The sequence below is a fragment of the Hipposideros armiger genome, unplaced genomic scaffold (assembly GCF_001890085.2).
Source record: "Hipposideros armiger isolate ML-2016 unplaced genomic scaffold, ASM189008v1 scaffold_471, whole genome shotgun sequence".
In the NCBI taxonomy this organism is placed as follows: domain Eukaryota; kingdom Metazoa; phylum Chordata; class Mammalia; order Chiroptera; family Hipposideridae; genus Hipposideros; species Hipposideros armiger.
Genome location: NW_017731821.1, coordinates 30,464 through 47,487, shown reverse-complemented (window position 1 = coordinate 47,487; position 17,024 = coordinate 30,464). Strand labels below are relative to the sequence as shown.

At 50.9% G+C, this 17,024-nt stretch overlaps 1 protein-coding gene across 1 annotated transcript in view; it reads left to right on the top strand.

Moving 5' to 3' along the window:
• ST8SIA2 (ST8 alpha-N-acetyl-neuraminide alpha-2,8-sialyltransferase 2) overlaps positions 1 to 17,024 on the top strand; it is a 74,309-nt gene that overhangs the window by 52,121 nt on the left and 5,164 nt on the right. The window contains exons 3-5 of the mRNA XM_019666456.1: positions 15 to 143; positions 4,004 to 4,261; positions 8,695 to 8,988. Coding sequence (XP_019522001.1) covers positions 15 to 143; positions 4,004 to 4,261; positions 8,695 to 8,988 — 681 coding nt within the window. The remainder of the gene's footprint in view (positions 1 to 14; positions 144 to 4,003; positions 4,262 to 8,694; positions 8,989 to 17,024) is intronic.

Below are 17,024 nucleotides of genomic sequence, written 5' to 3'. Positions count from 1 at the left end.
CCCCCCCCTTCCAGAGCTGAAGTCGTAATAAATGGCTCCTCGTCACCAGCTGTTGTTGACAGAAGTAATGACAGCATCAAGCACAACATCCAGCCAGCCTCGGCCAAGTGGAGGCACAACCAGACGCTCTCCCTGAGGATCAGGTAGTGGTAATTACCTCTAGGACGAGAGACGGGCTTGGCCTTCCCCAGCACAAGCCCGCAAACTGCCGCTCTCTATCATCTAAGCAAGGCAGGATAGAAATACAATGCCTACCACCCACCGAGACAGGTTTCCTCAGGAAGCAGTCAATTGGAAATAAAAGCCCACGGCAGGCCCAGCGGCCCAGCATGTGTGTGCAGGGACTGGGCCGGGGAGGTGGGCAGGAGCGCCCTGCTGAGGTCCTGGGGTCGGAAGCAGTGAGGCTCTCAGCTCAGAAGCAGCGAGAGCCTGTGGGGTGGAGGCCACAGGTGGCATCTCTCAGAGGACCAGGGAAGTTAGGAGAGGTTCCCTGCTTGGGCCTGCTTGGCATCTGTGTCTCCTTTCTGTGGTGTCAGCCCCCCCCCCTCCCCATTTGGAGAGTCTTTGGAGAGTTGCTCCCCTACCCCCAGTCCTTACAGCTTGAGTAGGCTGCCCTTCCCTGACAACCTGAAAATTAAGAGCCATAGCTGGGCATCCGGTGGCCCAGGAGCTGGCATGACACCTGATGATGGCAAAGGGAGAGCTCTCAGCTATTGTTGGCTGGCTGGAATGGGGAACTGCGGAGTAAGAATTTCAACTTTGGCACTTGGGCCAGTTTCCTTTGATAGAGCTGTCACTGACCCAGCAAAGGCTGTTCGGTATCATCCAACCATTCATTTCTAGGCATGGGGCTGGGACCCCCGGTGCAGACATGAATCAGGTGTGTCACAATATAAGCAAAGAGAGGCCAGTGCAGTGGGATATACACACTAGGCAGTACTGCATCTTAGAAATGAGTGGGGATAAAGTGATCAACTGAGGAGAGTACTTCGCTTTGTAAGGGGACCACGAGGGCTGGCCAGGAAAGGAGCAATGGGTGTTGAAGGATGATTAGGAGATCTCCAGGCTTACCGAGCTACGTGCTACTTGCACGCAGCCTGAAATTTGCTGTTTGTGGTCAGTGCTGCTGGAGCACGAAGCAAGAGGTAGGGAACAAGGGTGATTAAGTTGGTGCGGTAGCCAGGACAGATGGGGAGAGGCTTGGTTATTGCAGCCCGTATTCCCAGGCCATCACCATGGAGAGGCAGCAGAGAACGGGGGCCAAGGGCACAGTGACCAACCTTGACCACAGCTACCAAAAGTGTCACCACACAGAGCTGGGAGGTGTCCCTTCCAGGTAGGCTCATGATGAAAATGGAAATGCTCCCACCCCCTAGTTCTCTAGGCTTATTTTGGGGACATGAGCGGGTGTGGGGGACAGAAAGGGAGGAGATCCCCAGATCTGGCAGCTGAGACCATCTGAACAAACTGTCACCACCATTCTGCCACCTCTCACTTAGTGCCTCTTCTGAGGCCCCCTTGGTGGACCCTCCACCCTGGTCATGCTGCCCTAACAGCTGCAGGTCAACATGACTGACCCTTGGATCAGTGTCACTGTGGAATCAGTGAGAATACCTGCCAGAGTTTCCTGGGGCTGCCCTAACAACTCCCCACCAGCTTAGTGGCTTAAACAACAAATGTGTTCTCTCTCAGTTCTGGGGACCAGATTTCTAAGCACTCCCTCTGAAGGCTCTAGGGGGAATCCTTCCTTGTCCCTTCCAGCTTCAGGGGGCTCTGGATAGCCTTGCCTTGTGGCCGTATCACTCCAGTCTCTGCCTCTGCGGTCACATGGCCTTCTCCTCCATGTCTGTATATTCCCCTTTCCTGTCTCTTATAAAGTCCTTGTAAGAATTGGGGCCCACCCAGGTAATACAGGATGATCTCGCCTCAAGACCCTTAATTGAATAACACCTGCAAAGATGCTTTTTCCAAATAAAGCCACATCACGGGTTCCAAGGGTTAGGAGGTATACATATATATATCTTCTTGGGGGGTGGGGGGGCACTATGCATCCCTCTACACCAGCTGTGAATAAAATCCTCCACCAGCCTACATGCAGTCCCTACTGCCCTTTCTCCTGCCATTGGTTGGAGAAATGGACACACACACCCCTCTTTCAGAAGAGACCAGACTGTGGCTTTTGTGGGACACCTGCGAATACACAGCCACCTGGGCATCAGTCAGGGGGTGGAAAGCATTCCCTTCAACTTCTTTCAGTGAACCACCTAAAGTATTCATAATAAAAGATTCTGCAAATGATTTGGAGTGATGTTTAATAACTGACAGCAATTCTTCATCGTTAGTTAGAAGTTAATCCACACACAGAGGTGTTTATTGATGGTCTTTCTGGGGGCTCTCTTTGCTTTTAAATACTTTGGGGTGAGTCACTGCAAAGGTTTTAGCAATGGCCAAACTCTGTTAGCTTGTCAGATTATATAATACTTGGTAAAGTGCAGCAATTAAATGCCTCTGTTTTCCATCAGAGGCAACACAGGGCTTCCCCAACATGATAGCAGGGGATCCAGGTTATTGATAAGACGGATGGGAGAAGAGTATGGTGCCCTGCCGAGCCTTCTAATAGCTGCCCCTCATCTACACCAGAGGCTCCCAAACCTGGACACCCGTTAGTGTCACCGGTGGGGCTTCTGAAAATGTGCTGAAAAACCCTGGCCCGCTCTCAAGAGTCAGGGTTTCTCAGAGTTAGCCTGGAAATTCTGAATTCTTTTAATATGGCTCCTACTAAGCTACACCACAGACTGTGACCATCTCAAATCCCACCGGCACTCAGCAGCAGTGTTACCATCTGTACAATGGAGCAACTGGATTGCAAATTCTCTCATTTGCAAAGTGTGTGAAGATGCTCCTGTCCCTCTCGGGCTCTCCAGAAAGGCAGACTGGCGTCATCAGATCTGTTTTAGATGGGGGCTCACTGCAGAAAATGAAATTCATTTCAGCTGACCTGGATACCAAATTTCTTTCTCCCTCTGACTTGAATTACTTCTGAAGATCTTGTGGTTGACTTAGAAAGTTCTTTAAGTAAAAACCCCCAGCTAGGATCTTCAGATTCCTGGGGGCCAGGCCTGTGTGGCGTGAGTACAACTCCCCTGTTGACTGCTAAGGACTATAGGAATGGGACTATCCCCCATCCCCTCTGTGTGCTTTGCTAGATGGTTCTAGAACATTCCCCCTAAGTCAAAGTCACTCTAGAGCCTAAAGAGCTGCCTTTTGACCTATGTTTTGAAACAACACAAAGGAACCAGGCTCTGTGGGGCCAGAGAGACATCACTATTTACAAACCCCAAAGCAGACAGCGATTAGGGGGCCGGGAGAACACATTCCACAAAACAGACCAGCTCAGGGACTCGGTCTCTCAAAGGTAGAGTGGTTGACACACCTCACGGTACCCGCACTCTCATTCACCCCGTGAGGCCCCTGTGCCCAGAGGCGGCGTCCATGGAAGAAAACAGACCAGTGAGGAATGAGGAGCACGTGTCATCCTGGTTTCCTGTTCCTAGTTCAGGACTCCCCGTCAGATGATGGCTCTGAATCCCGCTAAGAGAGGGGAGAGTGATGGAGGGTGACCACTGTCTGGGTTTGCCCAAGACGGAGGGGTTTCCTGGGAGATGCTAAAACCAGGTGGTCCTGAGAAACCCAGGATGGTGAGTCACCCTGCCTTCCAGGGCCCTCTGTGACGAGCCCACTTCCTGTCCTAATGAAGTCATTACCCAGGGCAGTTTACATATCCCAGAGGAAGAAGGCAACCAGACTGGCCACCACCATAGTTGCCTGGTGGCCATTTCTGACAGTCCCTGCCTGGAACCTCGGATGGCATCTGAACACTTAGCTCCAGTTACGTGCTGGCCTCCGGCAGCCCTGCAGGGGGACCTATGACAGGAAAAGCTGGGTTGGCAAAGGGCAGCTGGCAACAGGCAGACTTATCCTCATGTGTGTTTGGTTTTTGTAGGAAACAAATCTTGAAGTTCTTGGATGCCGAGAAGGACATTTCGGTCCTCAAGGGGACCCTGAAGCCTGGAGACATTATTCATTACATCTTCGACCGAGACAGCACAATGAACGTCTCCCAGAACCTCTACGAGCTCCTCCCTAGGACCTCCCCACTGAAGAACAAGCACTTCCGGACTTGCGCCATCGTGGGCAATTCAGGGGTCTTGCTGAACAGCGGCTGTGGGCAGGAAATCGACACGCACAGCTTTGTCATAAGGTAACCACAGCAGGGACTCTGGGTCCGAGGCAGCAGGCAGAGTTAAGTTGAGCATTGCCAGTTGTCCCAATGAAACAAGACATACTGGTTGGGTTAGTCCCCATTTTCAACCTTCACAGCACATTAGAATCACCTGGGGAGCTTCTAAAAGTCCCAGTGTCCAGAGTGCAACCCAGATTAATCAAATCAATCTGAGGGTTAGGGGGCATGTGACCCAGGGAGCCAGGTCATTCTGGTGCATAGCTCAGGTTGAGAATTGCTAGTCTGGTGCACAGGTGGATAGACTATAGCCCACAGCCTGTTTTTGTCAATAAAGTTTTACTGGCACACAGCCACACCCATTCATTTTCATATAATCAGTGACTGCTTTGTGACTACCATGTCGAGTTGAGTAGTTGGGCAGAGTAGAAGAGTTGCCACAGAGCCTAAGTAGTCCACACAGCCTAAAATATTTATTATCTGACCCTTTACAGAAAAAGTTCACCGACCCCTAGATAAAGCCTGCTATGAGAAAAGGTTAGTAAGAAAATCTCCTGGGCTGGCCAGAGAGTTTACAAAACTCTTTTAAGTGTTCTGGAAGGTTATACTCTACTAGTAACTTTATATCCCGGAGTCAAAATCTGGGAAGTGAGAGCGCAACAGAGAAACTTGGGGTTTGTGTGTGACTCTCCTTCTCGCTGAAATATCATCTCATTTTTCAGTCCCCCGGGACACACTTGGACGCAGTTACCCAGGGGCCTGACACCTGACCCCCCCCCCCGAACCCAGACAGACGCAGAAACAAGGCCTTGCTGTCCCCTTGTCAAAAGTAGGGCATACAGAGCCTCGAGTTTCATCCCCAACAGCGTCCCAGCCCCGGCAGAACCGAACACCGCATCTCACGTTTCTGCTGGGACTGTGTGATGCAAAGAGAGTCTTGTCCTGGGGCTTTGGGAAGTGGCCTTATCCTAGAGCTCCCTGAACCTCAGGACGTGGGACTAAACAGTGTGTTTACTCCTATGTCACTGCAATGAACGAGCCACTGCAGCCTGGCAGCCACACTTGTTTTAGTTTTGTCATCTTATGCCAGGGTCTGTCTGTGCCTGGCCTAGCCAGTGACTCAGCTCCCGTTTCCCAAAGCCCTTCAGTCTAAGGATTGGGGGACAGAGGGGGGTGGGGTAGAAGGTGCGGCAGGTTTGTCTAATTGGAATCCAGAGAAGGGCTGAGGGTGGGGTGGGGTGCGCATGAAAGGTTAAAGGTTAGGAAGGAAGGTAAAAGCCACCTCGAGATGGGGTCAGATCACCTCCCGGGGTGCCAGGCAGCCATCGAGGGGTGGCCCTTCTGACCTGGTGTCATACACATAATCAGCAAGCTTTCCATGGTCTATCTGGTCCTGCTCCAGGAATTTCCATAGTCAACAGCAGATTCTGGCTGACACTTTCCTTTTTGGACACTTAACACAGCAAGGCAAGCAGCGTGGTGTCCAGAGTCTACTCTTGGCTCTGGGGCCTATTGCCATGTGACTTGGCATGTGTCACTCCCCTTTCTGGGCCTCGATTTCATCATCTGTAAAATCGGCGGGTTGGACTGGCTGTCTTTGAGGCCCTTCCGCTGTGTATACTATCTGTGCTCTAGCCCAGTGCCTCAAAAACTTTAATGAGCATATAAACTACCAGAGTTTATTAAAATACAGAGTCTTCAGGTCTGGAGTGGGGCCTGAGACCCTGCATGTCTAAGGCCCTGGCTGCTGGTGTGGGAAGCCTACTTTGAGAGGCGTGGCCACAGCATATTTTGCCTCTCTGCAGGGGTCATGTCCACATACTTAGAAAAGAAGGACCTGACATGCCAAGAGAGAGTTCCTCAGAACAATGTGCAATTGCCCTTGGGCCTTGAGGTCTGGCCCTCCCAGACCTACATACCTGTAGAGTTGACTTGAGTGGGGTTTTAGGATAATATTCCATGGCCCTACTGTGTGCAGACCTCACGTTTCATGCTAACTGACAGCCCTGGCTCCTCTGCCCCACCGGGCCCACTTTTCTGGGGTCCTCCTAACTGAGGGATCATCCAAGCCCTCCAACTGGGGGGGGGGCGTTCCTAGAGACAAAAACTTCAGAGAGTAAATTGAGCATGATGCTGTGAGCGCTGCATGAGATGGAATGCATGGGTGTGCTCGGGACAGTGTCTCTACAACAGGGCACATGAAGTGTTTGTTCCCTTCCCTGTCCTTCCCGAGGGTGTATGGAGGTCACCCCACAATTTGGCACCACCTCTCCTGTACCATTTGCCTTTCTGTAGTTCTCTGTGGACCCCATGTCCCCACTCTACCCACCTCACCCTTGCAAAGCAAAGTGGTTGTGTCCACCTCCGGACTCCAGTCCACGCGGGGCCCGGCACACAGGGGCAGCTCTGAAAGGCTCTGCTGGGATAACAGAGCCCAGAAAGGTCCTGATAGGATGTTCCCAGTCTCGGTCAATCCAAGCCTTCACTGAGCTCGCCTCACTCTGTGTTTACTGGGCCCCTTCTCTGTGTGGGAGACACGTAATATCTCACCCCCATCTCAGAAAACTGCATGTGAATCGTCGTAGGACATACTGTGTGCAAAACGCAATGAGCTTGCAAAAGACACGCAGCCCCCGGGGGAGTTCAGGGAGGGCTTCAGGGAGAAGCGCCATTCGAGTAAGCTGACTTTGGCAATGACGTGATGAGAAGGACAGAGCATGAGGAGGGTGTGGAAGCAAGAAGGTAGATTCATGGATCGTGGAGGTCACTTCATGGATCATGGAGGTCACTGCTTGGCTACATATATAAGGTGCTGCTGGGAAGTGAGGCCGGACAGTATGTCTACTCCCCACAGGGTCCCCCCATGAGCCTGCAACGCCAAGTTGAGGAGACTGCCTAACTCAGGGTCATATATGTGCAGAGTCAATTCCCAGATGTTTGGGGATTAAAACTTCATTAGGCGCACGCGTGCGCGCGCACACGCACACACACACACACACACACACACACCTTTCATAGGGTCAATCCTATGAACAAATGCCCTTTCACAGACAAATCACCATCTTTGCTTCACAGGACTAGGCACTTAGCATGTACCAGGTGCAAATCCACACGCGTCATGTTTGTTAACTCACTTCATTCTCACTACAACCCTATCAGGAATGTATAATTTTGTCCCGGCTTTTGTAATGAGGAAACTGAGGTACAAAGAGTTAGAGGTGGCAAGTCCAGTTCGGGCCAGGGTCAGGCCATGGGTGCAAGCTGCCTCTCCTCACCGACAGGCTTGCGCTTCGATATCTACTTCCATCTCTGCCGATACATACCACAACTTCATCTTATTGTTGCCCAACATGCAGATCTGCTCATGTCACTGTCCTGCTCAAGGACCTCCAGTGGCTCCCTACTGCCTTTGGAGCCACATCACTGACACACAGGCCCTTTGACACTCACCCTGCTTGCCTCTCCTGCCCATCGCCTCCACACATAGGCTCCAGTCAGACCAAATCACTTGCCTTCCCCTGAACACCTACAGTGTCTCCCACCTCTGTGCATGTTTCTTGTGCCTCAAACACTACAGTATGATGCTTCCTAAACTGCCTGGTTACAAGACTTACCTCAAGAACTTGTAAAAACAAATATCAGTTCCTAGGCCCATCTGTTGAATCTCTAGGTGACAGGCCTGGAGAATCTGTATTTTTGACAAGGGCCTGAAGTGATTCTTCTGATCTGACAAGCTGGAGACATGCTATCCTCATGTGCCTTTTCCACAAATGGATTTCTGCTCACCCATCCTTCTAGACTTCACTCACCACCTCCAGGAAGACCACCTGATGCTTCTCCTCCCCATAATAATGATGACTGTAGTAACATTTATTGAGCCCTAACTGTGCTCCAGCAGTGTTCGGGACTGGATGTGTAGTCACCCCCTTTAATTTCTGGGAGGGGTGCTGTTGTGATCTCCGTCAAAGCTAAAGACACTGTTGTAGATATCCCGTAGCCATGGGGAAGCTCTTGGGAAGGACAGAGACGTTGCCAAGAATCACACAGACAGAAAGTATCGGGGATGAATCTGAACCTAGGGGTGTGCCGTCAGAGCCCTCACGCTGTCACCTAATGTGGCCAGGTCACTCCTACCAATAGCATGGTCATCTTGTGGGCTGAGAGCTGGCTTACTTGCTTCTTTCCTCTTCTATTAGATACCAAATTCCAGAAGGCAGGCATTTGACATGCCCAGGGTGCAAAAAAGCTCTCCGTATGTGCTAAGAGCCCAGTAAATATGACTGGCAGGAGAAGAAGGGATGGCAGGAGAGGCCAGTGAGAGCAGGAAGATGCCCTCAGTGTTTGTTTTGGGAGGAGGGGGAAGCAAAGAGAGGCAAAGGATGGATAACGTGAAACATAAGCAGCAGTGTCTGAGCTTTCCCCCAAGGACCATGTCGCCTTTTTCTCTCTGGCAGGTGCAACCTGGCCCCCGTGCAGGAGTACGCCCGGGATGTGGGGCTCAAGACAGATCTGGTGACCATGAACCCTTCAGTCATCCAGCGGGCCTTTGAAGACCTGGTCAATGCCACATGGCGGGAGAAGCTGCTGCTGCGGCTGCACAGCCTCAATGGCAGCATTCTGTGGATCCCTGCGTTCATGGCCAGGGGTGGCAAGGAGCGCGTCGAGTGGGTCAACGAGCTCATCCTGAAGCACCGCGTCAACGTGCGTACTGCATACCCCTCTCTGCGCCTGCTGCACGCCGTCCGCGGGTAAGTGCCCCCTTTCGGGGGAAGGGGGCTGTCACCAGGTGAGAAGGTCCCCGGTAGGCAATATTCCTTTCCCAGGTGCCTTTCCATCCCGGCTCTACCATCACTAGTTGTATGACCTCTGTAAGTCACCTGATCTTTCTGAGCCTCCCTTTCTGGTGAGAAGAGAGGGGGTTGGCAAGTGGGTTTCATCTGGCACGGCAATTTTGGCAAACTGGTAGTGCCTGCCTGGGGACCTATGTTGAGAATAAACCATAAGGGAGCATGAATGGAAGTGGGACTATCTGCTGGAGGGCTGTTGCAATAGTCCAGGTAGGAAATACATCTGGCTTAGACTAGGACAGTGGTAGTGGATATGAAATAGTTTTGTCAGATTTGCTATAAAATTTGGAGTAAAGGCAGCAGGGTTGGCTGATAGATTCTATTGAAGAACCTCATGGGGTGAGAGACAGAGAAAAGCTCAGGGTGATGGTTAGGATTAGAGCTTGAGCAAATGGAGGGACAGTGGTGCCATTTTCTGTGATAAAAGCACCTAGGAAAAGCCCATGCATGTTTGAGATGTTGGGGGAGAGACTTCCTTCTTGGACAAGTTCCTTCTAGTAAGTTTTAGATTCCTGTTACAAATATACCCCGTCCACTCCTGACCTCCCAGGTTGGGGTCATACCCTGCAACCAATCTCCCATCCAACCACATGGCAGTTCATAGACCTGCTCCAGGACCATGAGAGACCATTCCACATCCTCCCCACTGACCAAGGGACACTGGCATGCTCTTTACTGGGGTCTTAGCATAATTCGGTGTGACCCTGGGGAGCCCACAAATGACTCTGGTCCTCATAAAGATGGCACTCAAGCCTGTGACCAGCCCTGGCCTCATTAAGGTAGGTATGCATATAGAAACCCATTGCCAGGAAGAAAGACCTAGAGATACATTCAATAAAAGGCAGCCACACCTGTGGCTGACGCAGGCCTCACCGAGGCCACACCCCTCATCCTGAGTTTGACCTGTCAGGACTCCCTTCAGCATCCTTTACTTCATCCCTGTCACAGAGTGGGGCTGCTGTGGTAACCCCCACCTCACAGATTTAGGAGTCATTCCTTAGATGTTTCTTCCTGGAAGGAGGAAACTGTACACAGTTTGGGGGTCAGAGGGGATAAGAGAAAGAGAAAGGCTGCCCTTTGATAAAGAGAGAAAAGGTCCCTTGATGGGGAATGGGCAGCCACCTGGAAGAAATGTATGCAGCCAGAGCTATTTCCAGCTATAATTGACTCACTTTTATCTGTCAAAATAGCATTAGGCACCAGTAACAAGCCCTTTAAACAAACAGGCTGTTAATCCTGAGATGGTAACATCTTCCTCTGAAGGAACTCCCCAGAGGAAATACTGCAGGATAGGCGGGTGGAGTGGGAGACTCTGCTTTTAGCAAGGGGAAGAGATGGGTTGGGGCCTTGGAATGGATTTCTGCCGATGGTCCTCTCCCTCTGTGGCGCCACTGGGACTTGTAGGGTGCAGGGTCCAGCAGGGCTTCAGAACTGAATAAAAATCTCTTTCGACAGGCTGACGCGATAAACTAATCGAAGAAGAAGCAAGTCAGTGTGGACAAATGCAAGGTCCGGTACTTAGGTTCTAAACAGTTGTACAGAAGGATAAGCAGTACCAAACAACAGTGGGTTCAGGGGGATATGTGATCTTAGATTGCAGCAATGGGCGTAGCACATCTTTGAGAGGCAGGGAGGTCAGCAATGGCCTTGATTTCCTCTCCCCAACAAAATCCCAGTTGGAGAATCATATTCAATGTTGGGTACCGGGCTAGAAAGGGACCATAGTGGCAGAGAAATTCAGAAGACGAAAGGTTTGAGGAGAGAAGAGATTCCAAGGAGCAAGAGAGCAATCTTTCTTCTTTCAGCAAATACTCACAGGTACCTAGAGGGCTCCAGGACTGTGTAAAAATCAATAAAACAAGGCCTCTACCCTTGAGGGGCTCACAGATTTAGCTGGTGAGGCTCCAGGTGGAGAACTAGGGCTGGGCGAGGATCCAGAGGGAGTCAGGTTTCATCTGGACACTGGAAAGACCCTTCCCACAAATAAAGATCATGTGAAATGAGCTTGGTTGCCTCTCAGGAAGTGCTGAATTCAGGCTCCTTGGGGATGTTCAGGCAGCAATGAGTGCCCCCCACTGGGCCGTGGAGAGGGAAACCCACACTAAGTTGCTGTATGAGTTTGGTAGGGCTGCTGGGACAGAGTACCACAGTCTGGCTGGCCTAAGCGATAGAAATCTGTTGTCTCAGTTCTGGAGGCTACAAGTCTGAAATCAAGGTGTCAGCAGGGCTGGTTCCTTCTGAGGCCCATCAGGGAAGACTGTTCAGGCTTCTCTCTTCAGCTTGTCCATGTTCATGTTCACATGGCCTTCTCCCCGTATGCACATCTTCTACAAATTTCCTATTTTTAAGGACTTCAGTCATACTGGATTAGGAGCCACCTTAATGACTTCATTTTAACTTGATTATCTCTGCAAAGACCCCTTCTCTTCAAATACGGTCACTTTCTGAGGTACTGGAGGTTATGACTTCAGCATAGGAATTTGGAGGGGACACAATTCATCCCCTAACGATTGGGCAAGCTGGCCGCCCTTCCCGCTCAGGTTCTTTGAGTCAGCGCACCTCTGCTGAGAGTCTGTAACCACCATGTTCTCTCAAGATTCTTGCCTATCTGAGACAATACAGGGCCTGGGCATTGTAGGGAGCTGGCAGTGTGGTACAGAGACCCTGAGCAGAAGGCCTGCCCTTCATCTCTGAGCACCCCCTGCCCCAGCCTGAGCAGCTCTTCCAGGCGCCTTCTGGCTCTGCACGCCTGCAGAGTGGCAGAGTGCCCTGGCTGGCTGTTGGCAAGGGCAGTGAGCAACCGAGGGGGAGGACACCCAGGCAACTGAGTGCGGCCACAGGGGGTGGGAAACTGGTCGGCAGCTGGCAGTGAATGGCTCTAATTCAATTACGATGACGGGCAAGGCTGTGACCCACAGAGAGGGCGGCCCTTGGGCAGGGAAGCAGGCCCATTCCGCCGCCCAGCCCACAGGCCTGGTGCAGAGGACGCCTGTGAATTGGCACTTAATTAGGCATTAGGAGTGCTGAGCCGAGGCTCCAGGATGGCACCGACCCAGCGGGCATCCCCACCAGGGCTGGAGGAATGGATCAGCAAAGCAGAGGATGGTAGAAACTGAGGGCCAGAGGGCAGGCCTGGGTGAGACAGTAACCGTAATGTGGAGACTAAGGGGAGAGGCCAGTGAGGGTCAGAGCCGTCCCTTCCCAGACATGCCCATCACAGTACAAAGAGCGTAGCCCTTGGACCAGTCACAGGAGCTGAGTCCCCATCTCCTCCAGTGGACACGGAGTGTGGAAGTGTGTTCCATGGAGAAGAAAAGGAAGGAAGGAAGTCTGTGGTATTGAGGCACAGATGGCTACTGGCATTTGGTCATTTTTTTATGGATTCTATTTTTCTTTTTTTTTACATAGCAATGCACATAGTAAAAAGAAAAATCCATGGAGTGTAATAAGAGGATTTAAAGCGAAAAGCGAGCCCTCCGCCTCAGAAGCAGCCTGTTAAACTGGTTTTCTGAGTGTCTCCTTCCAGAAAAATCCCCTTTTACGTATAAGGGGGCCTGTTTTAACCTCACCCCCACCCCCACCTTGCTAAATCCTGGAAATTATTCCATGTGGACAGCCACCACCTCGTTCTCCTTCACGGCTGCCTAGCTTCCCACTGCGTCTGGACTAGTTTAGTAAGCAGAAGCCACGGGGGGCATCGCGGGTGTTTCAATCTTTTGCTAGTATAACCAGGGCTACAGTAGCCGTCTTGTACTGACACCTGCACACATATGTACATCTATAGGCCTGCTTTGTAGAGGTGTCATTGTTAAAAACAGAGATGGATATATGCCTCGTTAACTTTTATAGATATTGCCAAGTTCCACTCCCACCTACAATTACTGAAAATGCCTAGTTTCCCATAATCTCCCCAGCATGGGGTTATTATCAACGTTTGTTATCTTTGCCTATCCAGTGGAAAATGGCCTCTGATTGTTGCTTGAAATTGGATTCCTTCAATTATGGATGAGGCTGAATATAATTTTTCAGTGGGGGGTGGCATGAAATTCCACAATGCAGCCAGGAGGCTTAAGCCCCCAAGGAATGGCCTTGCTGGGTCCCTGCAGGGCCTCTAGGGGCAGAGGTGATACCTGTGCATGAACAGCAGTCTTTCCACTCCCTGAGGGAACCAGCTCGAGCAACCAGCACCGTGGTTTTCTGGTTTCCTTCTGACAGCATGCCGTCTAGGATGCTGTTAGCCTGCCTCTCACATGTGCAGACCTGGCAGCTGCCTAGAAGGGTTTAGAGTGAGGCGGGCTCCTTCACCTCTCCTGTCAGCATCCCCAAAGGGAACCACGAGCCTCTGCTTGCTCGTTTTCATTCGCTGCTTCATGAAATACAGATTTGTGAAGCCGTACACATGAAGCCGTACACAGTTTGTGCCTGCGCTCTGCTAGGATCTGAAGTTACACAGAGGCCAATCTACTTGCTCAGAGAATTTTAAATTGTAAGGGAGGAGAAAGACTACAAGCAATAAACAAGCAATTACAGCGTAGCATGATAAGTGCTGTGATAGGGAAAGAACAACATACGAGACACAAGACCCTCCTGCATCGAAGCTGGGATCAGAAGAAGGGGTTGCCAGCCAGGAGACTTGGGAGGTAGTGGTGTCCTGGGAGAAAAGAAACCAGTAAGTTCCATGTGGCAGATTTCAGGCCCAGATCTTAAGGGCTTCCCGAGCCTGGCTGAGGCCACTGGGTGATATCTTGAGGACTCCAAGAGCCAAGGTTTTTGGTGGCGTGGTCAGACGGGGTTAGCAGGCTTGAGTGAGAGCATTGGCTTGGGTGAGCATGGAAGCCTGGGGACCAGGAACTGGCTTCGAGCATCCCCAGGGCTTGACCAGCTCTGCACTCCAACCCCAGCTCTCCGTTACCGCAAAGCTGGGCAGCCTCGGGCTGAGATGTCCCCCAGGATGACAAAGTCCTAAATGGTGCTCCCAAGGAGAGGACAGCAATGGGCCGTAGGGCCCCAGATCAGGAATGAGGCTGCTAATGTGGATGACAGGAGACCAAAAGCCAGAGAGAGTCCTGTTCCAGGTTTTGTTGCTGACCTGGCACAAAGTGTTACCAAGTGTCCCTTGACAACCACCTGGGGGGCATTCCTGCTTCTTAAGAATGAAATGAGCTATATCCCACCAAGTGCTTTTTTAGCTTCTTGGAGAAAGCCCTTTTGGTCTGTTTTTCCAACACTGGCAGCCACCATTCTTGCCACATACCGAGCCCAGGCATCCAGGGAGAAAGACGAATATGCTTTTGAGGTGATTTTGGCAATCCTCATTTATTGCTGTCCATGCTCATGAAATACAGTGCTTAATCGTCTTGGCAATTTGGGGTAACCAATTTGAAAAATAATTACTGCCTTCTTTGAGATGACTTTGCCGTCTAATTAAAATCTCAAGACTAGGATATTAAAGGTGTATTGTCAATACAGGGTCCCAGATGCAGCCAGCTAACCTCATTTAGGAAGGCAAAATTAATTAGTTAGCGTTTTCACACCCAGCTGTTCTCCTAAGGAAAGAGCCCGTCGACACGTCAGCCAGGCACACAGCCTCTAAATTGGCCAGAGCGACGGAGGAGATATAAAGGAAATCGAGAGTGATTTGTCCCTGCATAACTCAGTCAGCCTCTGTTGCAAGCTGCTCATTAAATGGTGCCCCCGTGTCCCTGTAAGACATCTCTCAGGAGTTCTTGTTTACCCATGGAGGCAGCATAGGAAATAAGTGAGTCCCTCCATGCCACTGAGCTCTCAATTCGTTCTGGAGCCTCATTTGCCGCTAACACCTTTCCCAGTGAGTGACTCTGGGTGAAAAGCCTGGCGTCAGATCTGAGAGTCTGGGCGTTTCTATTCCTGTCCCAGCCGGCCACTGTTACTAAGCTGCGTGCACTGCTCGCTTCCTCCTTTCTCCTTTTCTACTTCTTCCCATTTTTCAATTCCATGTGAGTCCAACATTTGCTGAGCTCAATAGAAGTCAGGATAATCAATTCGAGGCTCTACTACAATAACAAACCCCAGAACCCTTGTGGTTTAGCACAACGGAAGCTCATTTCTCGTTCTTGCAAAGTAATGAAGGTTGGCAGGGGCTTTCTTTAACCAGTGATTCAGGGATTGAGGACTCTTCCATCTTAGGCTGACGCTATTTTCACAGGAGGCTTTGAAGTTCGCCAAGGCAGGGGGAGAGGAAGCGGGAAGACCTGCCCTTGAGCAACGTCAGCTCAGAAGGGACTCGGTTCCTGTCAAAGCCTATTGGCCAGAAATGGTCACATGACCCCAGCCCCATGACAAGGGATGCTGGGAGATGCAGGAGAGCATATGGAGTGTTTGTTGAATGCTTATCTCTGCCGTAGTGCTTTGGCTGCACCAGGCACTGCGCCAGGTGCCTTTGAACTCCCTACATATAGCATAAGGCATGGCCCCTGCACTTGGGGAGATCACAGTACAGTTTCATATGGGAGACCAACCCACACAGTAAGGGACTGTCATCCCAGATTGATAAGCGCAGTGGGAGAAGTTGAAACAAAGCTCATGATAATAAGGTAGAAGTGATTAAGTCAGTTTAAGTCAGTGGAACAAAGAGAACATTTCTAGGAAGACATGATGCATATACTTAATTTTGGAGGGAAGAAAAAGAGAGTTCACCAAGAGGACGCATGGGGGAAAGGCACATCTTTGGGGAGGACACAGCACGTGTCTGTGTAACCTCAGACCCACCTATGAGCTCCCTGGATGTTTCACTGTTGATTCAATTCTTCCCTCCCCCTCATAGCCGGCAAAGAAATTCATTTCTGAAAGTCTTCCCCTGCTAATGCCTCACTATCAGAAAACAAACAAACCACATATCCCTAATATGGCATGTGGCCGGTGTTAGGGCTTGAACTGGCTCAGTGACCAGTCAGTGAGATGCAACCATGCAGGGGCACTGCCAGTGGCTCGCGTGTCCCTGGATGGTGTCAACAGCGGCTGCAGCTAGCTCCCTCCCAGCTCCGATTCTCCCAGAATCACCACGGGGTAAAAAAGATCCAAGAATCAGACACGGAGAGGCTGCATTTCATCCAAACACTATCTAACCAGCTGCCTGAGACCTTTGTCCCCTCTCAGGCAAGTCACCCTGGACTCCCACGTCCTCCTCTGTTATCTGAAAGAGAACAAATTCAACCCAGGAGACCCATGGGTGACCGACCCACAGGCATGGTCTGTTTGACTCACCCAACAGGGCTTCACACGGTATTTTTTTAGAATTTTTAAAATTTAGTTGCCAACATTTAAAAATTTGGAGCATTTGCATTAAGCATCCAGATTTCTGACACTCTTGAAAAGAATCAGAAACTCTGACACCACCTTACCGGACAACAATAAAACTGGCCACCCCTCTACATGCTGCAGTCCCCACCACTCCCCATTGTCTTGGCAGCACTGAGGCTGGGTGTCATCTTCCTTACACGCGTCCCAACTGCCAGCTCACTCAGTTACACCCGGGCCAGGCCGCTGAGCTACATGAGCTCTCCAGGCCCAGTTATCCTCAAAACTCTATGACTAGTCTGTATGCTTACTAGCTTTCCCGCTTTTTATCTAAATATGTCTCCTTCGTTTGGCAGAACCACCTACCAGTGAGAGCAAGCGTTCATAGGCTTGGCTGAATATTTGAATCACTGGGGGAGGTTTTTAAAATCCATGTGCAGGCTGCCCCTGGAGGTGGGACCCAGGCATCAGTCCTCTTAAAGCTCCAGGCAATTTCAGTGTGCAGCCCAGGTTGACAACCCCTGAGTTAGTGCTGAATATGCAATGGCCCCGCTCGGGAGGGGGTGAGCTCCCCATCATTGGAAGTAGTTAAGCCACAGTGGATGAGCACTTTGCCAGGATGTGTGGGAGGATCCTAACAGTGGCTGCTGCTCTCTGGGACC